Source organism: Cyprinodon variegatus, unplaced genomic scaffold (assembly GCF_000732505.1).
Source record: "Cyprinodon variegatus isolate N-32 unplaced genomic scaffold, C_variegatus-1.0 Scaffold30, whole genome shotgun sequence".
Lineage (NCBI taxonomy): Eukaryota > Metazoa > Chordata > Actinopteri > Cyprinodontiformes > Cyprinodontidae > Cyprinodon > Cyprinodon variegatus.
Window position 1 is genome coordinate 920,310 of NW_015150483.1, and position 23,870 is coordinate 944,179.

A 23,870-nucleotide genomic window follows, 5' to 3' on the forward strand; every position below is an offset into this window, starting at 1 on the left:
TAAAAAAAAATGGCTCCATCTATTTTGAATGAGATATAAGAAAGGTAGAGCAAAGAAAAAGAGAGATATCATTAATGCAATACATCTGCTTTGCTCTTTCAAATAGTTCTTCTTAAATTACAGTATTTCATCAATTTCATATTTGTTTTCACCTTAAAATGAAGTTTACAGTAAAACATAATTGTATTTGCTGTTGTTTCTTTTCTCAGTAAAGTGTTAAAGTGTCTGATTTTACATAAACATTATCAAGAGACTTATTTAGTTACCTTTATTGTATTTTTATGTCTGCTGTCAGGGTAAGCCGGCTTGGACAGTGACTCCTGGGAATGGTAATGGTTGTCCTGACTGTTCTCCATTTGAAGGCTATTTTCTTTGGAATGGCTAATATAAAATTGTTTTTGTGAACCTTTTAAATCCTTTACCAGGCTGAACAACTGCTACAATATCCTTACTGAAGGCCTTGGATGGTTTTTTAACCACAGGAATTCATTTTTTTTATTTACCAGATGCTGGTGAAGATTCTCAGTCATCAAGATCATAGTCATTCCAAAATGTTAAAATAAACAAACAAAACAAAAAACACTGGCCTTCAGTGGTTTGTTTTGTTACACTTAACATCCAGGAAGCTTTTTCAGTAGTTTTTTTTTATTTTATTTTTTTTTACATTTTTGGAATCTTAACAGATGATTAAGATTGTTGCTTTATGAAAGAGAGTCTAACAAGGTGAAGAACAGAAATAAGAGGAACTTAAGACCAGTCAAGGTCGTTGTATCAGTTTGAATGAATGTATTTCCTTTTATTAAACACAAAATTTTAGCATTTAGCTTATAAAATAGTGATGACCAAAAAGGAAGAAAAAAGCTTTCACAACTGGATAAGAAATCAAAAGACAAATCGTTAAGAAAGACAGGTGAGAAAAACCACTGCATAAGTTACTTTATGGCTTTTTGGCTATTATAGCAACATACACAGAGAAGACATCTATTCCATAATAACATAAATACGCATACCACATATAAATATCACCGTTTACACACTGAAATTCGTGTCATAGTATAATCATGATAATCATTGGATCGATTTGTTACATAAAACATTGCCATATATATGAAATATATACTTGTTGCAAGCTACTTTCCACCTGATCTGCCTTTGGTATTGATATTAGACCATCTTTCATTTATAGTTTATATAAATTAATTGGGACATAAATTTATCTGATGCAAACTTGCATTTTTTCGCAGAGGAGACATTTATTACACTGGCACTTCTCCCATCTAGGTTTGATGCAATTAAATGCACTTTATTACATATGAAATGTATTCTTAATACTACTAAAACTGAATGTATGTATTTTTCCAAATCCAAAGGGCTTAAAAATATCCCCTCCGTGTTCTCTTCGGGTGGAAATAAAATTAGCTGGCTCACACACAAAAATATCTGGGCTTTTTGACCAATGATTCCCTCGGTTTTAAACCTTGCTTGAAAAAAGGGTAAGATTACAGTTAGGTGGTTTGGCTGCTTGAAGGAATTTTATTTACAAGGCATTACCTGGACTGCTTCCGGTCTATCTGTACTACAATTGGACTAAAATTACGATTTCTTTAAGTTCTTTCTGTCCCCTTTGCTCAGACTGAACTGGGCAGGAAGCTTTTTGTTCACTCTGCTCCCTCTTGCATAAACCTGAAATTAACAAAAACTTACAGCATATCATTGTCTCCTTTCACATCCAAACTAAAAGTTCTCAAGACTGATTGGAAAACCTGCTTTTCATAGTTTGTTGTTTATTTAATGTTGTTACCTACCTTTAAAATAAATCCAGCATGACTGGACAGCACACCAAAGAAACTACTCTGAAAAAACAACTCTAACTGCAATATTGAGGTGGAATAATCCATCCAGATCTAAGAAAATGCAAAGTATGATTAATAGACATCTCCCTATTATTTTTATTCCTGATAGTCCAGTCTTTCTAATAATTGTCTCTCATCATGCCTGTCTTCTCGCCACAGAGGCCATGTCTTCATAAAGCTCTGCCAGTTTGCTCTTGTCTTGCCATATAAAATATGCTAAATATAGAGCTACAAATACGAACAGTAATCAGTTTCATGCTTGATAAATCTCATTGCTGATGCTAAATGATTAGATCTGCATATCCTCATATGCAGTATTTAGCTTTTTTCCGACAAAAATAATAGATTCTGTACATTCATGAAGGCAAACCTTAACCTGCTATTCTCCTTCTGCACCCAGTTAGTAGATTTGCTTTGTGCGTGTTAAGAAGTTTGGATGTGTTTCTATATCAGCAAACTTTTAGTAGATCATGCCTTCACTGTATAATTCACACACACACCCTTTTACATGTATGATATTTATCTGACCCTCTCACAGTTATGTCGTGCAAACACTTTCAGCCTAACTGACAGTAAATTTAACCCCTTTATCAGCCTAATCAGCCATAGAACATAGGAAACGTTTGGCTTCTACTGAAAATAAAACAGTAGAGACTGTTAAAGCACAGATATAAAGATATAAAATTAAATAAAGATTGAAGAGTGTTCTTTTCTAAATATAATAAAGTGTATGGACCATTTATTTCTCTGTCATCTACTATTATCTTTTTGTGTTGCTTCATTTTCATTTGTGCTAATTTCGTTTATTACACTTTGGTCAATAGCTGCTGTTTTAACACCTGCTTAAAAAAAAAAAAATCTGTTCTTGGGGAATCTGCTCTGAAGTTTCTGAGATGACTAAATTTGGACCAAAGAGTGTCACCGCACCTCCCAAATAGCTGATACAAATAAAAATGTCACGACACAATAAAGAGATGTGGAACATGATCATATATTAGTCTTATACATGTAGGTTTGCTTATCTTCATCATTTGTCTGAGTATTTTTATCGATCCATAAATAAAACCCGTTTGAGAGTCTTTATCTCAGAGAGGAATGAAGTCTTAAACATGTTTTTTCAACTGCAGCATGTGCTCAGAATGGCTGGCGCTTCTCTGATCCAGGTTAAACTGCAGAACTCAGCTTCTTGACCCCATCTTTACTGCTTCTTGAGACCTCGACACAGAGTTAGGGCTCATTCTACTGAGTTCTTGTTCAAGTTTTTCCCTCAATTTGGAAAAACCAGGTCTTTTCCGCGGCTCCTGCTCCCAACAGAGCTTCATTATAGAGTAAACATTAGGAGGACAGTCCTCTGGAGCCTCCATGCGATATCCTCCCTCCACTTTCTCCTTCACCTCTTTCAGAGTCTAAAACACATAAAATAAAGATTAGTGATGAGCAAAACTTCATGTAAAGGTCCTGATCTTCACAGGTTCTAAATAAAATGCTCTAAACTGCTTAGGGAAATAATTAAAAAAAATAAAAAAGTCCTTTGAGTAATGAGTGGGTGAGTTGATTACATGTGCAACAGAAACATGTGCAAACTTGTTCAGTTCTGCCTTTATTTAAAAGTATGATATAGTTCCTCCCTAGTGTGGGAGTAACAAAAAGAAAAATGAAGTTTAAAGCAATGGCGTCTAAGGTAATAGCAAATATAGTCACAATAAAAAATATGATGATAAATGATGAATATCATTTACAGTGCACTTATTGTATAAGTATCTCAAAGTGCTTCAAAAAAAAAAAAAAAAAAGATGATAAAGGTAAAATTTGAATTATGAATATCACTCACAAAAGCTGGAAAAACTGCAATTGCGTAAATATCGGTAAGCAGAGACAGCAGTTGCTTACGGGCCCACAACCTCTTGGGGGCCCCGTCACTGACACCTCATGGGCCCCCTACGCAATTGTAGACAAGGACATTTCTTTGCATGTGTAATGGTATGGAAAATTCCTCCTAAACCCACCTGATACTGAACTGACTGACCGGAACTTATTTATACCGCAACACATGTCAGATTTCAACATGATGGTGAGCTGTTTAAACACAACACCAATTGCAAAGCAGACAGTGATACTTTTAACTACTATGTTAATACCTGTATATAGTTTATTAGAAGGTTGGTGAAAAATACACTCATTTATTTTTTCAAACTGCAATAAAGATCTTAAAAGAACGCTGTATTTGAGTATTTTTTTTTTTTACACTATGACTGGAATTATGGGTTATGATGAACTGACTGAACATATTACAGACGTAACGTGTGTGCAGCGTGCAAGACGTCACATCACGTTAGACTAAAAGCAGAGCGTAGATTAAACCATAACCGTTTTCGTACAATATGTAGCGACGATAGATACCAAAAAGAAGCACTTAAGCGGATTCCAGAAAAGATAAAGGAAGAGCTGCTAGAAGAACGGAAACATTTTCAGAAAATAAACACTTTCTTTCAAAGAAACGAAGAGGGAGAGGTGGACGTTGCTGCTACCAGTCCAGTGAGTAAAGGTTGCGACCAAGAGAACAATGAATAACCTGTGTGAATAACCTGCAGCTAGTGACAATGTTTTTGAATGACTTGTACTGTGCATAGCAATGACTGCATGTCTCAAAGAGATGTTGCTTACGATAATTTTGCCTTTTGTTGTGTTGTTACGGCACTGAAGAACTGACTTTTTACCACCCCTTTCCGACCCCCTTTCTAATGCTATGTTCACACTGAACTCGATTTGAGCGGCAAAAAAGCGTATCATTGATGCTTGTCCACATTAAAGTCAGAGGAGGGTCAAGTATAGGTCAAGTAAATTGTGTACAGATGCTTCTAATGCTTGTACTATTGTGTTCAATGGCAGGGTGGCTTTGCTAGGCTATGTTTGCTGTGATAAGTGGGTAAAAATTAGTCTTGATATATTTTAAACAAGAAAATAAACTTCAAACCCTTATCTGTCCAGTCAGTTCATCAAGATTAGGGTCCTGCCTTAAAATATTATTTCACTGTCAGAGCAGAGCAGGCCCAACATACCGGCCACAAGCCATCACTGGGAATCCCCAGCAGTAGCTCGCTTAGTGTTGTTCATGTGGCCGTAGCATAACAGGCAGTCGAGGAAGGAGCCTCGATTAGATTAGACAGCAACATTAAGCTAAGCACAACCTTTTAAAGGCTCTGTGATGGCCGTTTAAAAACACCATGCCACAATTCTTTAGTTAATTCACTGTTTCTCATTTTGTTTTAAATGCATAACAACACTTGTTGTCTGGGCTTGCAGCAAGAAGGTTCTAAGTTTGATTCCTGGCCAGGCTTATTTCTGGATAGAGTTTGCTCATTCTCTCTCCATGAGCATGGGGTGTGTGTGCGTGGGTGTGTGTGTCTGAATGGTTGTTTGTCCTGTTTGTCTCTGTTGCCCTGCAATAGACTGGCGATCAGTCAAGGGTGTACCCTGCCTCTCGCCCATTGACAGCTGGAGATAGGCATCAGCACCCCTCGTGACCCCACAGAGATAAGAGTGATGGAAAATGGATGGATGGATGACTATTCTCTGATTGTTGCTTCATTATTGCGTAGATTTTGAAACCGATTTTCAAACCAGCTAAATATGGATGCAAAACAGCAACTTCAATCATTTCAGGTTTGTTAAATCATGTGTATAATCATATCTTCCACCCATCAGTTTGCTGGGTTTGGTTATAAATATATAATCTGCATAAACATGAATGCTTTGGTTGTTCTGCTCCTCTTACACACACAAATAGATTTGCATCTTGTAGGAACATCAGCTTTGTATGTGTTTTATACACCCCAACCTTTTGAAAATAATTTTTGATTCATTATAAATTTTGTTCAATATATTAATATAATGACTGGTTAAATGTATTAATATCAAAAAGTTATGAAAGTATTTTCATTGATTTAAAAAAAAAACTAAGTAGTATCTGCTAATGACTAGTTTCTTGATCAGGTGGTTATAATTCAGGATGATGTTATCAAGAAAATGAGTATCTCTTGGCCAGTTAATGCATCCTACAGCAGTCTGCAACACTTTAGATGAATAAACATTCAGAGACGTCACTAAGAAGAAGTGATACATACCATCTTAGGGTACGGCTGCCGACCATACGCAAAGATCTCCCACAAAAGGACACCATAACTCCACACATCTGACTTTGTGGAGAACTTCTATGAAAGGTAACAGATGCAAAATAGAGAGATACGGCTTTAAAAGGGAATTTAATTCAAATTCAAATCAATAGAACTGAAGAAAAACAGACAAAGAACAGACATATGAGAGGCTATTCAAAGTGTGGGATGGTATCTTTATCATCACAGACGCCTCTTACTGCTAGAGTTCCCCTTTAGTCTTTTTTTGTTTTAAAACTGAAACGTGAAAACATGGTCTGCAGATGTTGATTATCATCAGGAAATTGATAAGATAACACACAGAGCTACTAGTTCAACTGAGTGTCTTCTCTTTACACACAGACTGAGGAAAAGAAGGAACTTACTTGATGTTATTTGTCAGAACATCTATCAATAAATCATTTGTTCAGTTTAATTGCACATTGCCAAACTTGGTGCATAACAGAAGTTGAGCAGTAAAAAAAGAGGGGGTCATTCCTTCTTAAAGTAAGAGTTTGCTAGATACCTCTTTCCTGAGAGCTTCAGGAGCGGTCCATTTGACCGGCAGCTTGGCTTTGTCCAGCTCTTTGGAGTCCACCTTTGCCAGGCCAAAGTCACTGACCTTTGCCACGCTCTCATCAGAGATCAGGACGTTTCGTGCTGCCAGATCTCTGTGAACCATCTTTTTTGACTCCAGGTACTCCATGCCCTCACACACATCACTGGCCAAAGCAGATAAATGAAAAATACAACATGGGGACATCAGAATTTGAACATAGTTACTGAAAAGAAAATGAAAACTACTCTAAACAGCACTGATTCATAGTTTGATCAGACTCACAGAGCAAAGCGCAGCAGGTGAGCAGAGTTTACAACAGATCGCCCTCTTGTCCTGAGAAAATTCACAAGGTTTCCCTGCAACATACAACAACATCAGAAACTCAGTGTTTACAAATCAAACAAAAGTAGACAAAATATAACTAGTAGGGCTGCAACTAACGATCATTTTGCAAATCGATTAATCTGTCAATTATGTTTTCGATTAATATCGGACAGCAGATGATTCCTTAAAGAAGACGTTTTAGGAAATAAAACCAGTGAAACTAAAACTTTTTCATTTCAGGAGTTCTGGATAGAGCATATGGACAGATGAAAACGTTTTTTTATCATAAGTGCAAAATGTTTATATATTTTTCTTAAATTTATGATATAATTGCTGCTTTAAGTGTTGTGCTCTGAGCTAGATTATTGTTTTAGAGTCTCTATACGGTTGAAATTTAATCAATTAACAAATTAGTTGACAATTATTTCAATAAATCGATTGATCACAATTGGTCTGATCATTGTTTAAGTCCTAATAACTAGAAAATTAAAGGTAAAGTAACCCAGAAGGAAAGAGTGAAATTGGGCCTATACTTTAGCGCCCTCTTGTGGCAGTAAAAAAATCCAAATATATCTTCAGTATTTTCTTTATAAAAATAAGTATTTTCTTTAGAAATAAATAAATAAATATAGAAATAAATATTTTCTTTATGATGAAATAAATGCAATCATAATAAAACAAAAAACTATTCCAGCCAATGTAATATACCCCCCAAAATCAAAATAAATAACTTATCAAACAACAATTGAGCTGTTTGTATGAATGTAGAGGTTTAGTGATAAATAAAAGCCAAACATAAATGAATATAGACTCTTTCTTACTTTTTTAGAAGAGTTTCTATTTATATCAAAGCTAAGATAAATAAGCAGAAGTTGCGGCTTCCATCTGTGATCAGCTCGTAACTGTGGTGGCGCATTCATTATAAGAGTCAATTTAATTTATCTAAAGTTGCCACCAGATTTATCATTTCTACATTTAGGTCATATAGGCCGGCACATTTCAGGCCGGAGTTCTTCATAGGCCTTTTACTATTAGATTAAAATAAGTCTTTTGATTTACCTCTCACCCATTCACCTATCAACCCCAAATGCCCTGATGCCGTAAAGATGATACATGGACTTTTTTCCTGAGATAAAGTGATAATATTTGGAGTAGTAACTTCAATCGTCATTGAAAGCAAAAGATCAGGGTTCTAACATCCAAGACTTGGAGCTCATCAGCTAAAATAAATAATCAAAATATCAGTGGAGATATATAAAAAGTTGATTAGCAATTATAAGCATAGTTAAACTGCTATGATAGCAATAAATATTTCCAATATTTATTAAGAAGCATTTAATTAAAGGATTTTTGGATTTAGGTATACCTTGGTCATAAGCTCAGTGACAATGTGGAGCCCCTTGTGAAGGATGACCCCAAGCAACCGCACAAGGTTTTTATGCTGCAACTTCCTGGAACAAGAGAACCGACAAAGTAAGAAGTGAAAGCAAGTGAACTAAAGCACAGTTGCATTCAGAAGTTTGCACATATCTATTATTGGCATTCAGTTTATATCAATCTTTGATTTTTTTTTTTTTTTGTATGCCTTTAAGCTATTGTAATGAACATTTGCATAATTGTTAGTGTGATACAAAAAATAACTTCAATGATTTTATAAAAACAGGAATTATGTGCAAACGTTTGAAACAAAATTATATTTTTTTCACAGGTTTAAAATTATGTTTTAATTGCCTTAGAAACTTTCAGCTGCTACACCAAACCGTTTCAGAGCTCAATCAAATTGCCTACCTAGACCAGGGGTCAATAACCTTGTTGAAACTAAGAGCTACTTCATGGCTGCCAGGCCTATACGGCGGATGATAAATCTGCTATGACCAACCATGGTGGCGCTCACACTGAGCCTGGTTGATCTGGAGGTTTATCTCCCACTAAAAGAAATTGCATTCCTCTCCACTGTCACTGCATGCATGCTCAATATGACTGTTTGCTGCAATGAAAAAATGCCAACGACTACCCGTGTCACTTCAGGCCGATCCAGGAGGAACAAATCCTGCAAAGACAATGATTCAATGCAGTGTGCTGGTTTCCTTAGATAAAAAACTTTTAATCAATCCCTCTGTATGATTTGATTGAATTGTCTCTGTAAAGTACCTTACAAAGACGTGTTGTAAACTGATCCTATATAAATAAACTGATGATTTTTTATTTTAAAACTATCAGTACCGATCTTTAAACAAGAGGGGTCAGAGTTAATTTAAACTTTATGTTTAGTTGAAATAATAAACTGCTTTGCTTTTACTTTTTAATCTCGAAATATTTATGAATTCAAATATTATTCTAAATGCTTTTAATGCAGTTTACAGGTGGGGTTTGCTATTTTTAGAACAGTTTTGCAGATGGCTCATTTGGCCAAGAGCAGTTTGATAACCACCCTAGATCAAGAGTAAATAGGTTAGTTGGTATCACCATATCAAACCCAAAAACCACCGACAGTTAAAACAGTCTTACCCTGAGATTGTGGGGCAGGACTGTTTAATACATTTGTTTACTTCAACTCAATCAACAGCTGGAAAGAAGTAATACCAGGATAAACAGATTGATGTTAAACATTTGGAGGGATTTTCTTAAAGCTCTTAAACCATCAGACCATATAATATGAATAAAGTCTACCTCATCAGGTAGGAACAGCGCTCATTCATGCAGCCAGAAATTTGACAGTAGCACATTATTGAAAAGCAACTTTCTAAAGGACATTAAACCAAATATTTGTGGTTACAATGAACCCTGTGTGGATGTAGAAAGTTTACAATAAATTTATACTTATACACCCTGGTGTACGTTTAATTTTCTTATTGAATCACAATGGTTCATATAAATCATCAAAAGGCTGATAAATAACACATTTTCATGCCGGTGATAGGTTTATGTAAAATTAACCAGCACTTTGTGTGCTTTTTGGAGTCAATAATTGATGAATAGGCTTTGATTGTGTTCAAGATAATTCAAACTGAAAATGTTTTTAAACTCACGTCATAACAGCAGTTTCCTGCATGAAGGCCTGGGCTGTAACGTCGCATTTTATGGTCTTCACCGCCACCATCTGACCCATGTACTCTCCCTGATAAACAGCTGCAGGTTGGAAAAACATACACATTGCTTATACCTCTTAAAACATTCCTGGTTTCAACTTACATTCCATGTCTTCTAATGTTCTTTATCTTAAATAAGAGTGCAAAGCTAAAACGACAGCATTGAAAAGCACACCAGAATTAAAATATCTTTAAACAAGTGGGTTAATAACAAATGGCCTCTGTAAAGTTCTGGTTTGAATTGTGGATCATGACATTTGTGGATGAAAATTAAAGCAGCACCTCAAACAAGTTGCTTTCTTGTGTAAAATCATGTAAAAATAATATAAAGAAGCCAGCCTTAATATTAAGATAAACAGGCTGAAAGGCCACTAAGGAGAGAAGAACCAATGCCTTAAAGATTCAGATTTTGCAAAAAATGCATATACAGCAACAAAGTCCTTTATTTTTGGAGACGTAATGTGGGCTGAATAAATTAAAATGCAGGTTTGTTAAAAATTGTAAGGTACAGTGGTGGCAGCATCATGGTGTGGGGATGTTTTCTGCATAAGGGATCATGTAGAATGATACCCAAAACATCTGAGCCAAGTCATTTAAGGCAGGGGTGTCAAACTGGTTCCAGAAAGGGCCGTGTGGCTGCAGGTTTTCTTTCCAACCAAGCAATAGCACACCAGTCATTTCATTATGTCATCATGTTCAGATTGGACTCACTTGATGAGATGATAGGAGTCTGGTGTGCTATTGCTTGGTTGGAAAGAAAACCTGCAGCCACACGGCCCTTTCTGGAACCAGTTTGACACCCCTGATTTAAGGTAATTCTACCAAATACCAAGAGAAAGTTTGAAAGACTGTCTCAGCATTCAGACGTTTGGCTGTTAAAGATCATTTTGATAATCTTGACCAGGTTAAAATGTTACAATAAGTAAATATATCATTCCATACAGTGTATATCCGATTTTAATTATACTGTATACATTATATGTGTATGGTGGTGTTATTTTTTTCTTTTTCGAAGTCTTGATTGCTTTAAAAATCTTTTACTACGGTCTAATTCTATAATAACAGTGGCTTGCATGTCACACTTTTATCAATATGTACTTCTCAAAAACTGATACTATCAAAAGGCTGCTTGGTTTCCTGTTGTCATTTCTGACTTCCCCCTTAGAAAACTGGTCATTTTTTCACCACACAGTAGCAGATATAAAAACATATATATATGCACATCAAACAAAGCTGACCTCCAAATTCTCCTTCTCCAATGTTTTCTCCCAGCGTAAGCTTCGTAATGTCCAACAGCCAGCCAGCTATAAAGAAAACACATTCATAATGACCAAAAACATTAAACCATATAACAATCGTTAGCTCATTTTATTTTTTAATCCAGGAGGAGTGTTTTTGCACAGAAATATGGAGCCACAACTTGACTCTGAGCTTACTTTTAGATAACTCCTGCTCAGCTGACTTAGCTCCTTGTTTCTTCCTGGGCTTCATCAGAGTTGTGGTGAGGGATCCTTTATTCTTTGAGTAAAACTGCAATGAAGGAAAACAATTATATATAAGAAGGCAATATTATTAGGCCAATTCTCTGGAAGGAAAATCACCTAAATTCACCTAAAACAGGAAGCACTAATTGTGTCAGATAGATTATTTTGGTTGTTCCAGTCATAGTCCTCCCTCCGTTTCCTCAACAGAAGTGAGTTTACAGAGTGATTCAGACTAAAATGATGCCTGCAGCCCAGTGATAAAGATGCTGCAGGCCGACTCTCCGTGCAGGCTTAGATAGAAGATGTAGGACAAAAAAACCATAAAAGGACAAAACTGAATGTGGTTTTGTGCTACGACGCAATATTTGTGAGGCTAGTTTATATTGAATGTCCTGCATCCTCTCTTAGCTTAGTTATAGGCTAATTCATTTCCACAAATGTCTGGCTTAAAATAGATATTTTTTAAATGTGGATTTTAAATTGTTAGTGAAACCCCCTACAACATTTAAAAGCAAGAATTAGCGGTTTGGTTTCCTGTGTTTTTTGATTTTTTCTTCTTTTTCTATTTTTGCTATGTGTAAAGGTTAAGAACAGAGTTTGTTGAAGATCGAAAATTGAACAAAGGTGACATTTTTTTTCCCCCCTTATGAATGTGTTGACATTTTTTAATGCATGTTGACCAAACCTATAACATTAAGATGTCTAATTGGAATGGAAGAATTCATCTTGATTCATTATTCATCTTAAATTATTTAAAAGTGATGTGGTTTCTATATGTTTCAGAAACACCAACTACTTAAGATATAGATCTCAGATATATATATATATATTTTTCATTAAAAACTATTAAAGTTCTAAGATTTGGGTTTAATGCTGAACTACAGAAGATCTCTAAAAACATATTGTATGTGTATCCAATCAGTGTATTTCATTTACTTCAATCATGTCAATGAGGTTGTAGAAGTACTGCTTGTTGTCGATTGTCAGCTTGTTGTCCTGGTATATCACTCGGTAATGGAAGACCTCGTTGGAGAAGCTGACACACAGGACGTAGTCGCCCGGATGGCGGATGCTTTCTCGCACCAGGAACAGGCCATCCTCTGCTGGCTGCAGCTTCCCCACCGCTGCCTGCCCAGAGATCTTCCCATGAAACCAACTGAGGCAAGACATTACAGAGCTGTTAATACATATTAACACGTATGAGATAAACCTATAATTAGAAACCAACTAAAAATAAGAAGTATCTATAAAGATAGCTGTGAAATAAAGAGAAAACACAGCACATTCTTCTACTAACTGTCACAAAGCAAAGCGCTTACAACCATGTGGCAGTGGATGCAGAACAGCAAAATTATAATATTTTAATAACTCTCTATGATCTGTGCAGATACACAGTATCTTGAATATAAGGAAATAAATATCTTAATGAAGTAGCACAAAGGGCAAATACAAATAATAATAAATATTTGCAGATTCATGTTAATAATATCGTGAAATGAATCCCTTAATCTCTCAAAAACTGGCAGGATAAACTGAAAATAAAGTATGATTATTCATACCAGCTTATTGATCTGCTTGTCAATGCCACTGGTACAAACAATAATGGATCTTTGATGTTATTTTTATTTTTTTTTATGCTTCACTGGGACATTAGCTGTAGAAGTTGAACATTTATTTTTATGGTAAAAGACTGGAATGTTAAGCATTAATGATTGATTATTGACTAAAGGGTTGGGGGTCCATGATGTCCCATGTGGTGTGGTAAGGTCTTCATCTTTACTGGATTTTAGTTTACAAACAATTAGATAAAATTTGAAAGGCTTTTTATTTCAATCAATTAAATTAACTTAAACATATTTGACCCGGGACTCAATCCGCAGGATGTCTGGATATTTTACCTCTGTAGGACCTTAACACCCTATACCTATACAATCTATACACTCTCTTCTACAACACCTTGTAACAGAGCTGTGAACATGCACATATAGATTCTATCAATTTAAATAACCAGATTTCTACAAAGCAGGAAGGGTTTTAATACTAGGCGGCAGGAAAATTAGATGATTCTTTAAAAATATCATGCAGGTAAATGCTATAGAGCCACTACTTGCAACTGTTTTAATCTATCCTTTCTTCCAACCTCGACCTCTTAATAAATTGATTGCTTTTGCTGGTAGGTAAGTTCCTTCAATTATTTTCATATTTTGTATTAGTGATGCTTCTCTTCTAGTTAGTTTTTTATTTTTCTTGCAAGCTGAGTGGTTTTGGGAGGTGTAGGCTAATACATTATTGTTAAAGTAATATGAATGTCCTTTGTTTTGCATGTGATGTTTTTTAAAAGACTGTCTTGTGTGTTGTAAATAATTACAATTTGTCAGGATTGTGAGTTTTTGGCTTTTTTTAAACGTGATGTTTTTGCAGTCCTTGTACCACTGCCGACTAGGGCTGGGTAAAAAAATCAATTTAATCGATTTTGAATCGATTCCTTTACATTTTTGCAAAATCGATGTCTAGGGAATGAGATTGATTCATTTTATAGTGAAAACATGGAAAAGATGCACTCAAGATTACTTCAAGCCAGACAGCTGCAAATATAGCTAATAGGTTGACTGAAGACATTAACGAATGGGGGCTGACCAGCAAACACCCTGTAGTTGCTACAGACAACACTGAAAATATGGTTTGTGCATTGAAGATAATGCAGCTCATGCATGACTGCTGTGTCACGTCTGCTTGCTCGAGTGAGGCTTCACTTTTTCACTTTTCACAAACAAGTTTGCACCGTTGAGACAGTTTTGTTCACACCTCATGTTTAAACTTTCTGATTTACAAGTTTGCACTTTGCGTTAATGTGACAGGAAAAAATAAAATACATGAGTATTTTGAAACACAGTTGAACCACTTTCATTATTGTAAAAACAGATCGAATCGAAATTAATCGATTAGGAACTGAATGAATCAAAATCGAATCGATTCAGGACTTTGGCGAAAATACCCAGCCCTATGCCGACAACGCATTTCCTTTAGGGGACATTAAAGTAAGTCTTATCTTTTTATACATTTTAATAATAGTTGTAGCATATTTGTGATCAATCTGGTGTTTTTAAGTGTAAAAATAAAAAACTCTCATATGTTTTATTCTGCTTTAGTCAGTCCAAGATGAAAAACAATTTAACCTATTAGTGTGGTATTACTATCTTTTCTAAAATAGAATTCCAGGAAGTTATAGTACATTTCTCCTTTAGTTTACTATTGCTGACACAGAGGTGCATTAGCCATCAGACAATCAGAAAAAGATAAAAACCAAATTTGTCAGGGGTCAATAATAAACATTTTTATGCAATATGTGAAGGTAGTTTAAATGTTAGATAGCAAAATTGTATTGAATGAATATAGCATGTCTGTGATTTAAGTTGTCTTAACAGAGGTATGCTTAAATCTTGGCTCCATCCCATCTCTGTTTGCTTTAAAATTAATCTCTGCTTAACACAGAAGCTCCTACGAGAATCATCTTAAAGATAAATTAAGCTGTCCTTTATAGACGACTGACATGGGGCATCATAACAGGAAGTGGAGAGCTTTATCTTTAAATAGCGTTTGCTTGCTTCTCAAGGATCTACCCACACAGCGTGGTGGTATAAGCTTCAAAGACCTGAACAGAGAAGCAGCTCACAGCTTAAGATTTCATTTCAAACTTTCTCAAAAGGATTTGTTGAGAGGGTAAGGAAGATGAGACTTACGGCATGAGGCTGAGACTGGGGTCTACTCGTAGGGCCTCTCTCTCACGCACATTGTTGGAGTTTATCAGCCCCTCTTCTGCTGAGCTGTTGTGTCTGGCGATGTAAAAGCCCTTTTTCTAAAAGAGGAGCAATGTTTGCCTTTCAAATTTAACAGCAAACAACAAAGCTTTTACAACTTTTGCAGAATTTTTGATGAGACAGTACCGTGCTTGTATCGACTATAGTGAGAATATCTCCCTTGTGGTAAACCAGCTCTCCAGGTTTAGCTTTCCGGCTGTCACACTTGGCTACACACTGGGTACCAGGAGCCCAGCTCATCTGTAAAATAACAACGATACCAGCATCAGTCCAAGCATCCTCCTGCAGGCTTCCTACCTGCAGCCTACTGGGCATGTTAAACAAATTATTATATGCCCCAAAAAGAACAAAGCAAGGGAACAAACTCAGCACATGCTGCATTCAGAAGATGTGTATATCTACTATTCTCAGAAAGTTAAAATATACATTCACCTGAAACAATACTTGGTTAAACATAAAATCTACCATCTTAATAATCAGGTTTTGGTTAGATAAGCTTCTATCTTCTTTCTTGCATCTGTAAACATGATATCATTGCTTTGTAATCTTTTAATGTTCTTCAAGACATTAAAAACAAATTGAGGCACATCTGTGGAGGTTTCTATGGCCCCCATTCAAACTGCTACATTTTTTGTTATTATGGGGAAAATAAATCCATCAAGATATCAGAAAGAATAGTATGTCTCCACTGGTAACCATTTCCTTCGGTGGGTAGGCCTACAATGCACGGATCACTAAAAGTTCGTCATTTTCTATCACCATATGGCCTAGTGATAAGACAGCTATTAAAGCATTTTAGTATGAAAAGTAGGCCTACTTATCGATGGAACAAAAGCGTTCTTCAGTCAAAAGAGGGCGAAACTTTCGAGCTTGAAACACCAAACCTGTTGTCAGCATGTTTGGCTCCGACGGGACTTGTGGACTTAAGAAACTAGGTCACTGTTTTCACATGTTCACAAAACAAAACCCATAAGTCAGCAACTTCTTCCATATGCTGATTCTCTAAATGTTTTACAAATAGTGAAGTTAAGCTAAACAAATAAAAGTGAATCAAAGCTTCTTTTTTGTACTGAGTGGCAGCTAAACAGGTTCATATAAGAATACTTGTAAAATACTATTGATTTAAAAGATATTGAGAAACCGCCTCACATCATCCAACTTGTGCAACAAACTGTTTTTACTGGCTTATTAAACAACAAGAGCAACTCATATAAAGAGAACTTGAGAGTTCGAAAGAAAACAGCTATCCTTTCAACCATGCCATTTGTTTTATTTTATTAATTACTTCATTAGCAGACCTTTGTATAAAATGTCAAAAAAATGCTCCATTAAATGAAATTTTCTGAGACCGCTTTCAAGCACACATTTCCAGCAAAGGAACAACAAAAAGTGAGTGGGGGAGACACAGGAGCACTTTATGGAGGTGCAAAGTTAGGAAGATTCTCAGGCCTTTGACTGAAGGGGCCCAAAAGTACAAGAAAAGATTTGTCCAACTATATTTTTCAAATATAAAAAGAAAATCCAGCAGTGAAATAAATTATCTTTGTGTTCTCCCTGATTTTTAATTAGTAAACAGCGAAACAAAGCATGAATATATTGAAAATATGAATAGATTTCTATACTAATAAACTACCATACCATAAATATATTATATTGTATCATAATATTTTGTACCATTCACAGACATCTATAAATCTTGATCATTCTCATGAGCAGCCTGAAGCAGCCGCACAAAAAATGCATGCTTTTTTTCCATTACATGTATGCATGAAGGAAAGACATTTTTTCTCAGGGCCAGCATAAAAATTATCTGTCCTTTAATACGGTCATAGTGAAACCTAATAAGAATATATTTTCACAATCCAAAACCTATCTTCTATTCATGTGTACATAGATACAGCTATGCCTTTCTGTTTTAAATAAGCTGTTACTATTTCGATAGGATATAAATATAAAGTTCATGTATAGTTAACGTTTTCACATTATAATAGCTTTCCTTTGTAAAAATTTTACAGTAAAAATGACATTAAAAATGTAAATGATACCCTTTAGGGCATTCTTATGGCAGTATTAAAGCTTGCATACATTTTTTTGGGGGTGGGCAATATCAATGTCTTTCATGGGGATCCAATCCTTGGCGGCGCCCCTGGAGAGACATCACAATATTATAGACATATTTCATTTTGTGATAATTGTAGGTTACATAACGAAGTTTAAGCATGAGCAGAAGCGTAGCCAGAATATTTTTATAAGGGTGGCCAGGCCAAAACCAATGTACACTGAGGGGTGGCTGAAGTGGACAGGCGCCAGAACTTCGGGGTCAATCTACCCTGTTCCAAAAGGAAAATTAATGAGCAAAACATCCATCTTTTTTTTAAATGAAGACAAACTATACTTTCCTACAGCCTTTGCTAACAAATAGACTTATATTTAAACATCTGTGCTTTCTAGATAAAAGATATAGTGAGTAAAATTATTTCACGTTTGAGTTCTGGGGTGAACATCTTTTCCATTGTCATTACTTACCTACTTTTATCAATAGTCATTCTGCATAAAATTGATATTTACAAGTACTAATATCTACATAAATTGATTACTTAATTATTTTTTATTAAAATAGTTATTGATCTATGATTTCACTGAAGACTCCTGACTTGCAGGAGATACATAATTCTCTTTACCCAATAAAACACAAAATCTAGTTGTGAAGAGAGCATGAGTTATGCAATTATCATCTTTAATGTTAATATATTGATGTGCATAATTAACCACAGTGCTTTTTGTTGTCAATTGTTAATATATGAAAAATGTAAATGTTTTAAATATTCCACTTGAGAGTATTACGGTTGCCACCATCTTTATTAGAGGGAAAAAATTTGGTAGCGGTGGCCACAGGGGTTGCCAGTGATTGGCTTGGCCTGGCCCCCCCCATCTAACAGCTTGAAAGAATGGTCTATAATAATGGATAATTATGGCTGAATTTGGATTTAATTTTATAATAGCTGAATGTCTTTATTCAGATGAACAAGTTCAATTCAAACTTTTCAGGTAATGTCAGTTCTATATTTGCAAACCTGAATGGAATCTAAAAAGGTGAATAAATTACTGTATTTACCTTGTAGCCAATGATGCTGGATGCTTGGAAAACTTGAAGTGAAATCTTGCAGAAAACCGGAGCTTTGCTGAAGGCCGGGATGAAATTAAAAAGATGAAATTCTGCTTAAAAGCAGAATGTAATCCGATGAAGGTGGAGGTGACGGACAGAGACTAGGGTCAATATTTGCTGTTGTTAAGGAAACACTTTGACAGAGTCTTTAAGGAGAGGAGACAAGCTGAGAAACACAGTAACCCCACGGAGCCAGGCTTTAAATACACAGCAAAAAAATATTTAACTCCCAATTCGTTTCAGTCAGCTTCCATTGCGCAGACATCCCAGCCGGACCAGTCCACCTCTGTAGTCCTGAGCGTCTTCAACTGCGAGACACTTCCTCAACATCTGGGAAAATGTGCCGCAAATTCAGATAGGCGGCGCAAGAAGTGACGCACTGCAAGTTTGTATCAACACATCCTCCCCCCAGAGTCCAGTGATAATAAGAGGAAGCAAAAAAGTCTGACAGGTATTTATTACACTCTTTATTTTGACGCATCACTACAAGTACATTCAAATAATAGGACTGCGACGTTCACACTTCCCGTTTAAACGATACAAAAACAGACTGCGACGTCCTTAGGAAATAAAATAAGAACCCACATCAGGCTCTTTGTAAATAAAAATCAAACTAAAACATGTCAAGTCACTCTCTCACATTGTTTTTTTTCCCCAAGTTGTGCAACCGTTTCCTGCCCCACATGTTCTCCATTATTAACTGAAACACTAACCACACAAAAGAAGTTGTTTCTTTCTTCTTATCAATCTTTTTTAAAACACATGATGCAGGCACAAGGAAGAAAGTCAAGGGACTTTATTTCATCTGTACGGCAGATTTTTGAATCCTTTTTTCTAACTAAAGATCCTCTCCTACATAAATCTTCTCTGAAAGAAAAAAAAAGATTTCAAGGTATATAATACAAAAGGATAAAACTATGGCTGCATAAATTGTTATCTTCTAAGTGCTTTGTTTCCTCTGAAGACAAGTGTGCAAGAAAACGCCTCTTTTTGCAGAGTGCGAGCCCCCTAAAAAAAAAACCTCAAAGGTTAGTTCCTGTCAATAGGTTTCATGACATAGGTTAGCTTTGACCTTATTTGTAAGTTTCTTTGAAGGTTTGAGCTCCATCATAAAGTATCTTTATATAACATTAGCTTTTGATGGGGCAAAAGTGACCTGAATATTTGTACTCCTTTTATTATTGTTTTTTCCCCCCATATATTTAGGCACTGTAAACATCACAGTACTGCATGTGTTTCTTCCTCAAACATTGCAAAGATTCCTATTTTTTATAATGAACATATTTTAGCAGCAAAGTTTATTTAGGATATCAGGTGTCAGATTGAGCTGTCCTGAAAAGCAGCAGTATTAAGCACTAATAATGAAACGCGAGGTGCAGGAGCCATAGTGTACAAAAAAAACTGTAAACCAGTGGTGGTGATGGCTTAAAATAAAAAAGAGGGTTCGGTTAATTAGTGTTAAAGCAAGCTGGAATGATGCCTCCTTCCATCATGATTCAAAATACACTGCATTCAATCTGGTCTTCAGCCCCTAAACTCTCCAAACAAATTATTCCTCTTTATTTAACGGTAGACATGTAACATGTAGAATCATAGGTTATAGTCATAAGTGTACATCTGTGGGTGTAAGTATTTGCTTGAGATAGAAAAGAAAGTGACATTCTACCAGTCTCTAAACTAGCAAAAATCTCTGCTGCGGTGGCAAAGGTCAAGCTTCCTCTTTCTTGTCTTTCTTGCCCTCCCCCTCTCCTTCGCCCGTGTCACTGATGTCCCGTCGCCGTTTGCGGTTGCGTGCGCTGGCCTTAGATGCTGGAAGGGACTCCATGCCCAAAACCTTGTGAATCTGGCGGAAAGCAAGGAGTCGCAAAGCATGCTGGGAAAGAAAAAAACACAACAGGTCAGAAAGTGGACCTTTTTGGTGCTATGTGTTGTGGCATTAAGGAGTTAAATATAGAGCTTCTACAATGTATCCAAACATCTTTTTTTGTCTTATACCCATCCCCACTTTTGGGGGATTTTAGAGTATATAAAACAAGATTTAAAAAGAGCATATGTGTGAAGTAAAAATAGCTGCTAAAGGGTGCAAAATACTTTGGACCAGGGAGAAGCTTTACTAACCTATTAAGACAGATTGATAAAGTGTAGTACTCAGGTTTAATTCCACACATTATTAAACTATGCATGCTTCCATCTAGGGCTGCAACTGATGATTATTTTGCTAATCGATTAATTTTTCAATTATCTTTCCGATGAATCAATTAATAATCGGATAGCAAAAGGATCCTTAAAGGAGATTTCTAACAAAATCAAACCAGGTGAGTATAAAACTTTTCCATTAGAGGAGCTCTGAGTACAGCATATTAATGGACACTTTTTTTTTTTTTTATCTTAAATTCAGAATATCTATGTATTCTTTTGCAACTTTGGTATAATTACTGCTCTAAGTGGGTTGAAGGCATGTTTTAGAGTCTCTATATTAATAGTTAATGATTAATCGATTACTAAATTAGTAATTGATGATTAATTCAATAATCAATTAATCATGATTAAACGTATCTTTTTTAGCTCTACTCCCATTGTATCTGTTCGGGGAAAGGAGGGACATTCCGTAGAAGGTGAAGCAATGCCTCCTACCTGCCCACCAAAGCTTGGTTTTAGCCAATCACAGTAATAAATGAAATAGCATAACCACAACAAGCTTATGCCTTTATTCTCTTGCTGTTCCTCTTTCAAAAGATAACATTGTGGATTCTAAAATAAATAAAACAGATGTGAAAACAGCAGTTACGCATGCGTCCGCCAGCGCTACCATGTTTACTTTTGACTCGGTTGTGGGCTCAGCAGCTCTTTTACTCTTATACTTTTTTCGTCCTGGCTTAAACCACAAAAGTGCAACATTCAAGTCTGACCCCGTTTTGGGTCAGAATCGGTACAAGGTGGACTCTTGTATGTATCTTACCTGATAACGAAAGATTCAGCCTTCAAGCAAGGTTAAAGGTTTACCTCTGAGAGAATGGTTTAGATAAAGCATTTTTATGTTTTAACATGACCTGAATCCTTTGGAGCATGTTTCAAGTCAGTTGTGCTAAAATCTGCTTTGTAAAAATAATGGGGCCCAAAAAAAATTGGTCTGTAGATGAAGAAAGTTCGGAGAGGCATACAGAAATTATGACAGACAAAGGCTTAATACCAAAACTCAACCCAAAATGTTAGCGTTTTTTATTTTCTGGAAACTAAAACCTATGCATCTTTTTTCATCCTATTTTAACATGTCGAAGTTTTAAAAAAACAATATATGAATAGATGTGCAATGTCCCATAAAAAGTGTAAGTACCTGTGCGCTGGCAGTTACATCCTCCCGGGCTTGAAGCTTCATGCTCTTCAAAGCATCTGTTGGCTCCTTCTCACAGGGGTCCATCAAACCTGGGCCATCTGTGTGAAGGAGAGAAAACAGTATGAGACAGCGACATTCTTTCCAACCAACAACACAGAGAGGTCTAAAAGGCATGTGGCATTTATTGACATATTCATCTTTTTTTTAATTATTAAATTTTATCAAGGTTGTGCTAGTGTGTGACCTGGAAGCAGGATGCCGATGGAGATGCACTCCAGGACCCGGCGCATGGCCTCCCCTGGACTAAGCGGGCCTGTGGCACTGCTGATCACCTTCTCTACCAGCAGCTCCATTGCCTAACAAGAAAAATGTAAACTATAGTCTTATGTTTTCATGTTCCTTCTAAATCTTTTGAAACTGAATATTTTCACATGTAGTTCATTAGTGCAGTGATAGCACTTTGATAAAACTGCATAAAAACTACCAGACATGATCAGTGAAGGAAACTTACCCAGGCAGGCAGCCTCCCCCAGGTAGGAACACGCTGACACAAATCTCTCAGCACCCGAATGATGATCACACATGACTGTAATCCATTTGCACGAGCCTTTAGGGAACAAAAAATAAATGTCTTGTTAAAAGAGACATCTTGGAGTACTGTGGAAACTTAACTGTGGAAACAGTTCTTACAGTAGATCTTAAAACAATTTCACATAGACTAAAATAAAACATTTTATTGAGGATACCTGAAACCATTTGGCATGTCGGAGAGCAGCCAGGTTGTCCAAACATTTTTTCCGATTTAAAACGTCCAGAGGGTCTTTCTCAGACACATCTGTTGAGAACAAAAAGTACAGTTTTGTAATCAAGATCTCACAGACCACACATGATGTTAGCAGTAAAAGGCTCAAGCTGTTACTGTGGATTTAAATTGATCATTGGGTTATTTTTTTTATAAAGCATACAACCCCACCAGGTTCAACACTCATGTAATCTTATTTAGCCAGAAATGAAATAAATCATGGGGATAAAAACATACAATAACAAATGTTAAATGTAGGCAGTTTCTTAATTGTCTACATTTAACATTGTCTAGTGAGAAATGAATATCAAGGATGAAAACAAAAAAAAAAGAGAGACAGCCAGAAATATAATCCAAAGCTAGTTTAAGCTCCACACATGATCCAAATATCAACTCTTTTACACATTCGGTTTTGCTTGCTAAAACAGACACACCTTTCAAAGGTTTCCTTTAAAAGTTTCGGTTTGTGTTCACCAGCCTTAAACCGAAGGAAACCGTGCCAGTAATGGCATTACTAGTGGTAATCCATTACAGGAAGTAAAACTGTCTGCTACAGCAAAGAATTACATAAATAGAGGTGGAGTACATGTCTACCTGGTATATTGTTTTTCTATTTTGCCGCACATTCATTGTTCAAACAGCATTAAGAACAAAAGCATTAAAAAGGTACCGGTAGTAGCTTTTAAAAGAAAATAAATATTCTGATAGGAATGCCCATTCTGACATTGATGTAGCATTCTGAAAAATAGAGCAATGTTCTAAAAAAGTTTAACTTTTCTCTCTCAATCACCAAAATGTGTGTATAACTGTATAAGGGGAAATGTGGAGTTGGATCAATACCGAAGTTTTACTAAAACTTCGGTATTGATCCAACTCCACATTTCCCCTTTACTGAGGATTTAAAAGATCATCTGCTTTTCTGGTGAAAGACTCGGGGAAACTCCCTGAGTTTTGTTTTGATGACTTAAAGGGACCTGGACAATGTAACGCAGATTGTTGTGTTGCAGATCAGTGCATTTTTTCCCCCTCATTCTACAATTTAAAATCACATTTAATAGCCCTTTAAAAAGAAATATAAAATACCTCTAGAAAACCTAAGTGTGGCTGACTTAAAAAAAATAATAATAATAATTATATATATACACTCACCGGCCACTGTATTAGGTACACCTGTCCAACTGCTCGTTAACACTTAATCTCTAAGCAGCCAATCACATGGCGGCAACTCAGTGCATTTAGGCATGTAGACATGGTCAAGACAATCTCCTGCAGTTCAAACCGAGCATCAGT

At 36.0% G+C, this 23,870-nt stretch overlaps 2 protein-coding genes across 11 annotated transcripts in view; both read right to left on the minus strand.

The window, feature by feature from the left end:
• Positions 1–1,921: 1,921 nt before the first annotated feature.
• On the minus strand, positions 1,922–18,793 carry matk (megakaryocyte-associated tyrosine kinase). Of its 3 annotated transcripts, XM_015399906.1 has the most exons (14): positions 18,394–18,793; positions 17,364–17,424; positions 15,405–15,518; positions 15,201–15,316; positions 12,397–12,616; positions 11,413–11,506; positions 11,215–11,280; positions 9,917–10,016; positions 8,254–8,338; positions 6,846–6,919; positions 6,531–6,726; positions 5,978–6,064; positions 3,020–3,259; positions 1,922–2,969 (listed from the first exon to the last, which is right to left on the minus strand). In XM_015399906.1, the coding sequence occupies exons 2-13, from the start codon at positions 17,397–17,399 to the stop codon at positions 3,032–3,034; spliced, it is 1,416 nt and encodes a 471-aa protein (XP_015255392.1). In that variant the 5' UTR covers positions 17,400–17,424; positions 18,394–18,793; the 3' UTR covers positions 1,922–2,969; positions 3,020–3,031. The 3 variants fall into 3 exon arrangements, with proteins under 3 accessions (XP_015255392.1, XP_015255383.1, XP_015255401.1); XM_015399897.1 differs by having other exon boundaries at positions 1,922–3,259; XM_015399915.1 differs by lacking the exon at positions 17,364–17,424 and having other exon boundaries at positions 1,922–3,259.
• Positions 18,794–18,919: 126 nt separating this feature from the next.
• LOC107101070 (zinc finger RNA-binding protein-like) overlaps positions 18,920–23,870 on the minus strand; it is a 25,906-nt gene continuing 20,955 nt past the window's right edge. For 3 of the 8 annotated variants that reach the window (XM_015399868.1, XM_015399860.1, XM_015399884.1), the window contains 5 exons: positions 22,525–22,613; positions 22,290–22,385; positions 22,023–22,134; positions 21,779–21,876; positions 18,923–20,317 (listed from right to left, as the gene is read on the minus strand). In XM_015399868.1, coding sequence (XP_015255354.1) covers positions 20,153–20,317; positions 21,779–21,876; positions 22,023–22,134; positions 22,290–22,385; positions 22,525–22,613 — 560 coding nt within the window. In that variant the 3' untranslated portion in view covers positions 18,923–20,152. Of the gene's footprint in view, positions 20,318–21,778; positions 21,877–22,022; positions 22,135–22,289; positions 22,386–22,524; positions 22,614–23,870 lie in introns of all 8 variants that reach the window. The other 5 variants (XM_015399852.1, XM_015399836.1, XM_015399844.1 and 2 more) reach the window with 3 other exon arrangements.